The 11,599-nt window shown below is 28.3% G+C and overlaps 2 protein-coding genes and 1 long non-coding RNA gene across 8 annotated transcripts in view; 2 read left to right on the plus strand and 1 right to left on the minus strand.

The window, feature by feature from the left end:
- LOC102676218 overlaps nucleotides 1–3,641 on the plus strand; it is a 127,418-nt gene extending 123,777 nt beyond the window's left edge. For all 5 annotated transcript variants that reach the window (XM_031508543.1, XM_006611552.2, XM_031508542.1 and 2 more), the window contains 3 exons: nucleotides 644–951; nucleotides 1,553–1,889; nucleotides 2,765–3,641. In XM_031508543.1, the coding sequence (XP_031364403.1) occupies nucleotides 644–951; nucleotides 1,553–1,889; nucleotides 2,765–2,941 (822 nt within the window). In that variant the 3' untranslated portion in view covers nucleotides 2,942–3,641. The remainder of the gene's footprint in view (nucleotides 1–643; nucleotides 952–1,552; nucleotides 1,890–2,764) is intronic.
- LOC102676133 lies at nucleotides 2,365–2,816 on the minus strand. Its single transcript, XR_421153.1, has 2 exons — nucleotides 2,555–2,816; nucleotides 2,365–2,486 (listed from the first exon to the last, which is right to left on the minus strand). It is a non-coding gene; the product is annotated as an uncharacterized LOC102676133 (long non-coding RNA).
- Nucleotides 3,642–7,048: 3,407 nt separating the features above from the next.
- LOC102677467 (uncharacterized protein PF11_0213) lies at nucleotides 7,049–11,378 on the plus strand. 2 transcript variants are annotated; one of them, XM_031508554.1, is made up of 5 exons: nucleotides 7,049–7,428; nucleotides 7,655–7,902; nucleotides 8,004–8,186; nucleotides 8,293–11,054; nucleotides 11,143–11,378. In XM_031508554.1, exons 1-5 carry the CDS (start codon nucleotides 7,162–7,164, stop codon nucleotides 11,331–11,333), a joined length of 3,651 nt encoding a protein of 1,216 aa, XP_031364414.1. In that variant the 5' UTR covers nucleotides 7,049–7,161; the 3' UTR covers nucleotides 11,334–11,378. The 2 variants fall into 2 exon arrangements, with proteins under 2 accessions (XP_031364414.1, XP_006611622.1); XM_006611559.2 differs by having other exon boundaries at nucleotides 7,050–7,428; nucleotides 11,146–11,378.
- The last annotated feature ends 221 nt before the right edge of the window (nucleotides 11,379–11,599 follow it).

Below are 11,599 nucleotides of genomic sequence, written 5' to 3' on the forward strand. Positions count from 1 at the left end.
CAACTAATGCAAATCGCTGATTAATTCAACGTCGATAAAGCCACGCAGAAATGCTGCATTTAACTCGACCTCGAAACTGCGCAGATTGATATGTATACGGGATATAGCATAATAACGCGAGAACCGTTTCAAGTTGATTATACAATTAATAATACAATTTTCATATAAATACATGCTCTCGTTTATGAAATATGACGAATTATGAAAATTTTTCTATAAATTAAATCACTTGTTCAATTGATTAAAAAAATAATAATAATAATAATTCTCAATAAATTACTTTCAAAAAAAAGTTCTTCTTAAGAAATACTTTTCATAGAAACAAATATATTTAAATTGAACATAGATTCTCTTGTAAGTTCAAATATTAGTACAAATATATTTCCACACTATTATTCCACACATTAAACCTCCTCTTCATTCGGGAAGAAATTTTATTCGAAGTAAAAAGTAAAATGAAGGGGAAATATTCGAGTAAAAGTTTTTTTTAAAAGCTCTCTTCGTTTAAAATTCTCAGATATAAAAAAAAAAAACGATTGATAAAGCACATCGAGTTTCTTTACCGCCATTTTTCTATTTTCATTTATATTATATCACGTTATGCGTTAATAATTCGTTCTAACGGATCATATAATTATTTCAGGAGGATCTCGTGGCTCGATTGACAAGGGAGAAGGCGGAACAGCTACGGACATTGTCCTCGCAGTTACTGCTCTTCGAGTCGAGGCTTTGTCGGAAGCAGAAGGAGATCGAGGCTAGTCTGGCGCAAAGGGAGTCCATTATTCTCAGACAACAGAGGGTGATTCGTCAACTGCAGAGCAGATTGGCGGAAAGAAGCACCGGTACAAGGGATTCGCCACCTTGCGACGCCCTCGATAGATTGGATAGCCTTGGAGATAGTGACAGTGCTGTCGTTCTCGAGGAGGCGGCGGATGATCTAGCACCGCCAAGGTGCGTACGATCTATTTGATTGGGCCAATTTTTAATAATAGACCAATTATTTAATAAAACAGATAACGCCACTTCTATGATTACAAATAAAAGTTGGACAAGAAGCTTAGAATACAAAAATCAATGTTTCTGAATCTAGATATTTTAGAGTCAAAATTAAACTATATCTATTTGATTGATCTATTTTTTTCTGCAAGATATTTTAAAAATTCGGATTTTGAAGTTTTAGTATATAGTAACGGAATGGATGGGTAATGAAAAATTATCCTAAATTAAATCTCTAAAATAGAAATTGAATTGTTATTGATCGAATAAAAATCACTTAGAATTTCCTAAGCCTCAAGAGAACTCAAAAATATTCCGTGGAATTTTAAGATTTCCAACCCTTCGAACCGCGAAATATCTGAGAACATATCTGTGAATCAATGGCGAAGATTGAAAAGTTAGGAGAAGTTAAAAACTTTCTGAATCCTCGAACCTGAAATTCAAGGTTTTGCTCCATCCGAAAATACTTGAAAACCACGTTTCCCCCCTCCCTCCCTCCCTTCCCTCCCCCTAAGATTGAAAAGTTGGGTCGAAAATTATCGGAAGTTACTCGCAGGTTCCGCTCGAACATCACCGACGTTACGGTGATTCGATCGGTCTCAGACGCTGTCGAGCCATCGAGCAAATACTCGTCGATGCGACGATGCAACGGGTTCCTTAGGAGACCGGAAATTTTAGAGACCGTTTACTCGGTTGAAGAAGATGGCGACAGCGAGAACAATCAGGACCCGTCCGAGTCAACCGAAAATTCCGAGTGCGAGGAGAGACGGGCAAAAAATTTGGGAAACGGGAAGGGCAGACTTCAGGATTTGTATGGCAGTTTTGAGAGACTTGCTCAAGAGGCGGATTCTCCGCCGAGCGAAAGGCCGAGGGACGAAAGTCAGCAGGCGCAGGTAAGGAGGCTCTTTTTAGCCCGAGATGAACAGGCTACAATCTTTTCTACCTAACCATCCTTCTTTAAACCTTCCCCTCGTGTTGGTTTATTTGCGTACGAGTAATAAGCGTCACAGTTCTCAACTTCATTTCTTCAGAATCTCACTTGAGTTGAGACTCCGTAAACGTAAATCTCGGAGATTAATGTCGGCACGATATTATTTTGCATGGAATTTTTTATTTTATTGGATGTTTAGAGTTTTCTTGTATATATGCAAAATGCGTGTACGTATTGTAGATGTGTATATATATTTATATGATATAGATTATATTATGTATGTAATTTTGAATGGAAGAAGATTTGAAAATAGATGGAAAGAAAATTATATTGTATTGTATTTTATATTGTAAGTATTGCTTTTATATATTCATTTTAATAATTTTATAATGTAAAGTTTGAGGAAAAATATCACAATTGATGATAATAAAAATAATAATTAAAATTATTTAATTAGAAAAGATATTACAACTTACACTGCTTCAATAAAAGTAATTTTATTATTACAAACATCCTTTTTAATGAAAGAAATACAACTTCGGATTTTTTTCATTCTATCCTGCAACAATGCAAATTATTAATTTATTGGAAAATATATATAACGTATCAAATACATGTTTATCAAACATACCTCCAATCATTTTATTATTTCTATTAACTGCTTTTTGATTAATGATCTACTTTATACGTGAGAAAACTGATCAATTCTGCTAATAAAGAAAGAATTCTCTCGAGAATTGAAGTTGATCAGTTTGTGTTTCAAATGGTTCACACGTGAAACAGCAGACAAAACACCAGAGGATAGTTTTCAACCCTTGAATCTCGTTTTTCTTTCAGGTCACGTACAACAGGGTAATGAGCAATCACAGATCAGTCACAAAGCCAAAAGACGTAAAGTACAAGAGGATAAACAAGGCGAAATCGAAAAGCTTGGAAGAACTGAGGGGACGGTTGAGAAATTGGGTGGAAAAAGGGAACAAAATCGCTATATCGCTGGATCAATCTTACGCCTGAATCTTTTAACTCCCTTTGAAAGTATATTTTAAAAAATTTTTTAAAAACGGCGATCCAATTGGTCGATTACGTTCTTCACTGTCATTCGTGCGCAAATCAAACAACCAATCAATCGCCGTTCTATATTTACATTGAAATTCTCATCGCTCCATGTGATATTTACTGTAGTGTTTCGAAAATTAAATTAGAAATCTTAACGCTGTTGCGCGTCGACAATTTTAACACTTGTGATATATATATAAATGATTTTACGATAATGAAACACAAAGTTATCTAGTTGATAATAATCATCGCGATTATGAAATGATAAGAAGATTCGCAGAATGGAGAAGGAAATGGGACAAGATAATCGAGAATATTTGCTATTCGTACGTAAATTTGAGAAAAATCTTGCCGAGAATGTTCTCTCTTTCTTTCTCTTTTCTCTCTATTTCTCTTTCTCTCTCTCTCTCTCTTCTTCGTGTCTTCCCTTTCGCATAAATTTTAAATTATATTTTCACGAACTCGCGTTGCCAAATTGTATGGCGTACAATATCCAATCTTTATACGGTTGAATCTCGATAATTCGAATTTCAACATGGAGGTAAAATCTTTCAATTGTAAAGATTTTATTTTATCCAAGTTTTCGAGTAAAAAAACATTCGACAAATAAAGATTGGACAAAAAACAAAACAGTATCGAATGATCGATTATTGAAAAGTTGTGACAACGCAATCACGAGTCGTAGAAAGAAATTTAATAATAAAAGTTTCGCTTTTACAAATAAATTTCTACTTGTAGGGGCTACACTTTTCTGAATTCGAGTTATACAGAGATAAAATAATCTTAACCTTCAATTCATATGAAATTTATATTTCTACTTACAAAAAACTTTCACAAACTAGTTTCACAGAGGAGAGAATGAAATTATAGTCTCATAGATATCTTTGAACCGTAGAGATTCGAATTATCAAGGTTCGATTGTACGATAAAATACAAGATTTTTTTCCACAACACCGTAATTTACGAATTATTCTTCCGACAAGAAACGTCGATAAATGTGCATCTGTATAACCGAGTGAACTTTCTCATTGTACTATTTTTTCTTCCCGATAAGAGGTCGCGACACGCATTCGCCAATCCACGTTGATGACATAGATTTCTATCTTTAAATAGATCCCTTTCGTCAATTACGACCATTGTGCTATCGATTATCGACCGATGCAACGTTTAATCGAAATCGAGAAAATGTCGGACGTTCTTTCAAAGGGAAGACCTTGTGTGCGTGCATATTTTATCGAATTGGCCTCAGCTCAATTTTTTACACGTTCTATAAAAATTGATTAAGTATCATTCTTCGTACTATCGCTCTTTTATAATACAAATATTGCTTGTCTTGTCATTATTCTCTATTTATATATATACACACATCGCTTATACGCAGAAATGATAAACAGAAAACATGCTTTCGATGCATCAAATGCAAAACGATATTCTCGAACATCTTACGACAGACGATATTTGTTATGATGTTCAACGAACATTCTATCACTTTATTCAGTATCGATGAATGTGCCACTCTAACCTATTTTTTCTATTAAGATTTTGTTGCGCGAATTCGCTCGCTGATTCTATCACCAGGTTAATTAGAATAATCGATATTTTATATCATAACGAAGATAACAGAGACGATATCATAACAGAAATGTTGTAATTCGAGTTAGAAAATTGTTACTGAAAAGTGCTGAATGCGTGAAAGAATCATGGTAGTCAAAAATATATCGATCAATATTTTTAACTCGATGACTATGTTGTTCTATTACTGCAATTGTTTTGATTAGCCTGGTGCATGGATTTCTTTAGATAATCTTAAAGATTATCTAATCTAATCGACAGAAGATAATCAATATCTATATAAATATGTATACGTGATGCATTTGCAAAGGTCTAATGCAGCACGGATTATTTTTCGAGATTTACGAATAATCTTTTCAGCTATTAGAAATATATTCGTGAAACGAGTTATTCCGTAGCATAATATTTTTCGATCGTTCTTTATACTGTGAACCAGCGACAAACTCGACACTTTATTTATTTATCGATCATGTATGCGGCGGTCGTCTAACCTTTCTATACCTTATTCTATCGAAGTAAGAGAAACTATTCTTGCGGGTACCTGTGTAATATTAAAAAAAAAAAAAAAAAAAAAAAAAAAAAAAAAAAAAAAAAAAAAAAAAACGTTTTTTTTTTTTTTTTTTTAAATTAAAACGGGCCCCCCAAAAAAATTTTTCTTTTTTTTTCAAAAAAAAGAAAAAATTTTTTTGGGGGGCCTTTTTAAAATTAAAAAAAAAAAAAAAAAAAAAAAAAAAAGAAAGAAAAAAATACATAAAAAACGTTTTCTATTTTCGCGTTCTGTTCGAGATCAATTTATATATATTATATCTGATGTTCTCGAATGGAAGGAATAAAGAATATAAGAAAACTATCGACAATCCCTAATTTTGAGAAAAAAAAAAGAAAATATATTCTATTAGAAAAGAATATACAGAGACAGTTCTTTTGTAAATAAAATGAGATAAAATATATATATTATATTATCATATGTAATATCTTAACGTTAAGTTAAGGCTCTTCGAAATTCTGCAAGATTTATTATGTAGATAGCCATGTTAACAAGAATAATAAATTTTAACGATAGAGAATCAAGTTTTATGTTCCTGCAAGCTGCATAACAGCTACCGCGAGATCTCGTGCATAATATATTTGCGCGCTTATAAATATATATACCATATAAATATATAAATATATAAAAATATATTTAAGTCTATTACTAATAAAGAAATCAGAATGAGAAATCAGAATGATGTTAAAAGATTGGCGTTAAATTTATTGGTCATATTGGTTAACAAATGTTCCAATATACATGTAAACAATTATGGACACAAAATGATTACAAATGGTATATAAAGAAAATTGACTGTCATCTTAATTTATGTAAACGATGTAACGTATATACCATCGCTTTTTTAGAAAATTAGTGAATTGCTACCAATATTAATAATTATCGTATTATTTTAATTAATTATTAAATCTTAAATAAATTATAATGTCAATTTAATGTGTAAATCATTTTCCTTTTTGTATTTTAAACAAGATTATATATTCTATTATTCTATTATATATATATAAATCTATTCTATTATATAAATTTTATAGGAAATTTAAGAATTAAAAGAAATTTAAAAATTTATTTAATTATTAATATTAAAAATTATCAATTATTTATAGAATTAATAAATTTATAAATTAATAATAGAATAATTAAAACTAAAACATTGATTTGAAATTTATTTATAGTTATTTTTTATCATACGAGTTATCAATATACAACATTTTTATCTACCGCGATATTTATATAATGAAAAGCTTCATTTTTATGCCGTTAGAGTCGCATCGACCGGATGTCGAAATGCACATTCGATTTTCAATACACGTGAATGTCAGGAATAAAAAACAATACAGTATTTTTTTCAAATTTATTCAACTAATTTCATCTTTTAATGATGAAATTAAAAAAAAAAAAAAAAAAAACAATGAAAATTGGGGAAGTTAAGAAATTAAAATTTTTTTGAAAAAAAATTTCTTTTTCAAAAAAAAAAAAAAAGAAAATTGGGGAAGTAAAAAAATTAAAATTTTTTTGAAAAAAAATTTCTTTTCTCAAAATAAAAAAAAAAAAAAAAAAAACAATGAAAATTGGGGAAGTTAAGAAATTACAATTATTTTGAAAAAAAATTTCTTTTATCAAAATAAAAAATAAATAGAAGACAAATAACTTTAAAAATTTTTTTTAATTTAATAAGAATTTTTTCATAACTAATTTTATCATTTTAACAAATTAATAATAAACTGTATATAATTTTTATAATGATGATACTAAATTCTACGAGTACAGAATGCTTTGATTTTTTTTTATGATTAATTTATGATTTTATATTTTTTTCATATTTTTTCTTTTTTTAATTCCATGAATTGAAAGTAAAGTTTAATTTATTCTGAATATTTTTTATTTCAGTATTGGCGCCTTTTAAATAATTCTAACCAATCAAATATCTATTTTTAGGATAGATAAACCGCCTTCAAAACAAAACAATATGGCTGACAGTACGCACAACGGAAAGTGAACTGGGATGCATTAATAAAATTTGATAGTGATAAAATTGCCATTGATTTTCGTTATTGACATGATCATTGTACTATTTCACGTTCTTTATTTTTTTAGCAAGTTTGTATATCAAAATTACGGAAATAAAAAGCAAAAAACCATAAACGATGATACGATTAACACGGATATACAATTCAAGATTTCTGAAAGAGATTATAAAATGATAGATCCATCTGCACCTCAGGATTTTGAAGAAAAATCTATTAAATTTTTTCCACCAGCATATTTACAAAGATACATTGCTGTAGCTGATGTAATTGATAAATATCATGGGAAATTACGCAAGGTATAATGCTTTTTTATTTTAGATCATAAATGCACAGATTTTTTTTATAAAATATATATTCGGTTTATATTAGTTATAAATATTTTGCTTAATAAATAATATATTTCATGATTATTAAATAAATTTACTCTTTTTATTATTAAATTTTATTATTAAATTATCTTTTATCAAATTAATTTTAATCTTCTAATGATAAAATAATTGTATTCTTTCTTTTTGTTTATAGATTGTTGATTTTGGATGTGCAGAACTTGATTTTTTGGTTTATCTAAAAAATAGAGCTGGTATAGAAGAAATATTATGTGTGGATGTTGATAGATCACTTTTAGAAGCTTCTAAAAGTAAGGCTGCTCCCTTAGTATCTGAATATTTGCATACAAGGACTACACCTCTTGTAGTTGAAATATGTGAGGGTAGTGTTATTCACAATGACAAGAAATTAGAAAATACTGATGCTGTGATCTGCATAGAATTGTGAGTTATTATTAAACATAGTTAATTATTTTTAAGTATAATGTTTTTAATAGAGAAGTCTCATTATTTTTATGATGATAATAAATATTTTGATATTTCAGGATTGAACATTTACATTCAGATATCTTATTGGATGTACCTTATAATATTTTTGGATATATTAAACCAAAATTGGCAGTAATAACAACGCCAAATGCAGATTTTAATGTACTGTTTCCAAATTTTTCTGGGTTCAGACATCCTGATCATAAATTCGAATGGACTAGAGAACAATTTCAAAATTGGTAAAAATATATAATTTTCTTTTTAATTGAAATTAATTGTAAACTAGTTTTATTATATAATATATAATATACAATATGATATATTAATATATATTTACATTAATAGGGCTGATAATATTGTTTTAAGATATCCTGACTATTCTGTAACTTTTGATGGAATTTGTAAAGGTCCAGAAGGTTCAGAACATCTAGGATGTTGTACTCAAATGGCTGTTTTTCATCGTATTAGTGAAAAAGAATTTTGTAATATTGGTATTGAAAATTTATTTAAAACTATAGTTAAATATGAATATCCATTTCGAATAGATAATCGTTCAGATGAGGAAAAAATTCTTGATGAAGCTGCATATTATATTAGATATCTATCTTATCAAAATGAAGATATGGAGGAAGAAGTTCCATTAAATGTATTAATAAATATGTTAAAGTCATTTCATATTTCTACAAATACATTGCAAACAATTTTAGAAGATGGTGGTTGGACAATTGAAAATCATGAATCTGGACCAGTTGTACTAGTACCACCAATTTCAACATTTTCTGATGATAGTGCAGTATTAAGCGAAATAGCGCAATTTAATGACCATTCTGATCTTTATTCAGATGAAGACTGGCCTAGAGAAGCTGGACCACCTATAAATTGTAATAGATTTTTGAGACAAGAATCTTCAGATATATGGACCAATGAAAATTGGAATGAGGAAAGTATTGTTATTCCACAAAATAATTCTATTCCTAATAACAATACCTATCTCTTTGATGAAGAAAATGTTTTATTAAATAACGAATCTGAAACGACAAGAAATACCGAAATTTTTGAAAGAGAAAATGAAATTAGCGATGAAGAAAATTTAATAAATGCAATATCTAACATAGATAATTTTAACAACTCGTTTTATAATGCCAATCGATTACGTTTAAATGAATCAACAGAATTACCTAATTCTTTAGCAAGTTCTTTAACAAAATTTGAAGATGTGAAAGAAGACTCATTTTTTTATATAGTATCAGATGCACAGAATGATCCCACGTCAAGTACAGCACAAAAACTCAATCGTACATTAGATATTCCGGTATATATGTCCGTTTCGCGAGCATCTACTTCACCCGAACCATATCTTTTACACGCTATCAAAATGGATTTAAAAAACGATAGTATGTATAATCAAAGTATGAGTAATCATTGGATGTTAAATAATTCTTTTGAACAGGTTTTAAATATGTCAATAGATGCACAAGACACAAATAATACCAAACACAACAAATCATTAGAATATAATTGTGATGATCATTTGCATAATAAATATTTAAATACATCATATAAAGGAAATGAAGATTCTGACATTGAATACAATATAGATAATACAAATACAAGTACAAATTATTTTAACCAAAGTGAAGTGCAAAATGATAGACACAATAGTAAGATCTCAAAAAGTAATTCTAAACTAGAAGATGAATCAAACAATGTAGTTGTTACTAGTAATGCTTTAATAGAAAATCGACCACAATTTACAAGTTCACCAAAAATTGAGATTAAAATGAATAACATGAAAAAAAAGCAAAGATCTCTTGATTATGATGAACAAAAAAATGATTCTAGTTCAAATATTACACAGAAATCTCAATTAACTAATGATAGCAGTAATAATTTATCAGAGAATAATAAAATACTTTCACAAAGTAATAAAAATATAAATATATTTACTATGTCAGATAGTTATTCAAATGCAATAAAAGAAAACTATAATAAAGATACATCTCTTATGCATCAAGTTGATGAAAAAATAAAAAATAAAAACCAGTTAACAAATAATTCTAATCAAAATATATTTATTGATAGTGATGCATTGACAATAGCTTCTACATTAAATAACGATATACAAATAACAGAAGAATTACTTGAAACAAATTTTATGAGTAGTAACAATAGTAAAAAAAGGATAACTTCATCATTAAATTCTATATTTGATCAAAATAAGTGGCCAGATTTTTCTATTACAGAAAATATAGTAAAAGAACAAAAAGAGTTTCCTATACTAAATACAAATAACATACAATCAATAAATTGTGATACAAAGTTTTCATTAAAAAATCAATTAATAATTAAATCTGAGTCGCAAATAGATATTTATAACAATGATGGAAGGACTGAATTACATAATGATCATAACTTAAAAAATATTAAAAATGTAAATAATACTGAAGTATCTTCTAATCATGCCAAAGATATTACTAGTTTAGAAAATATTCCTTTAGTATCTACTCTTCATATTGAAGATGAAAGAAGCATTCAATTTATATCAGTATTAAAAAGTGAAGAACGATCTGAATGTAATATAAAAAATCTTGAATCAAAATATAAGAATATAAATATCGTGGAAGTAATAGAAAACATTGAATTAAAATCTTCTTCTCCAGAAATTGTAGAAACACCTCCAAAAAGTTGGTCTCCTGAAATAATAGATTCTGGATATCCAAATTCCGCTTCTGCTCAAGATATGACACCAGAATATGATTTACCAAGTATTGCACAAGATCATATATCCGAATCCGAATCGGCAAGTATAGCAGAAGCACCAGAAGTCGGAATGCTTGAAGTGATTGAAGTTGAAAACGGTGATCTTGCAAATAATAATAGAGATGATGAAGGCAATAATATGATAGCTGCAGAATTAAATGATTTGGAAGATTTGCAACCCTTAATTGAAGTACTTGAAAATGATATTGAAAATGAGAATGATATTTATGCTGTAGAGAATGATTTTCCTATATGGTTATTAAGAATACTTAATATGGCTAATCCAATTGATGTTGAAATACACATGAGAGATCATAGAGAATTAAGATTTGCAAACAGAGTAGCAGGTAATTATTTGTTTGTATTCATATTTTTGTATTATACTTCCAATATAAATAAAAATGAATTGATATGTAATGACTTTTATGTAAATAGATGATGATGCAAGATACATAAATATAGAACGCGATGAAGGTTTTGACAGTACTTCAGAAGAAAATAGTGATTTAGAAAATAATGAAATGAGAGATAATATAAATGAAAATGCGCTAAATATTGAAAATGATAATGAAAATGCTTCTAACAGCGATAGTGGAAGTGAACAATGGATTACAGGTGACACGTGATACCATTGAAATAAATGTAAATGATTTGACATATCATAATATGCTTAAAAGTCTGAAGATATTTATAATTTTGAAGGTAATTATTTTTGAATATTCTTATCTTATTATAAGTTTTTTTTTTTAATAATTAATAAGCTAGTTTTGGGTATTAATAAGCTAGTATATGTTTATAAATGTAAACTAATATGTGGATATTCTGAAATATTATAAAATCATAAAAAATTTTCAATGAGTTTTTCAAAAAAAAAAAAAAAAAATACCTTTTT

This window comes from Apis dorsata, unplaced genomic scaffold (assembly GCF_000469605.1).
Source record: "Apis dorsata unplaced genomic scaffold, Apis dorsata 1.3 scaffold_89, whole genome shotgun sequence".
NCBI lineage: Eukaryota > Metazoa > Arthropoda > Insecta > Hymenoptera > Apidae > Apis > Apis dorsata.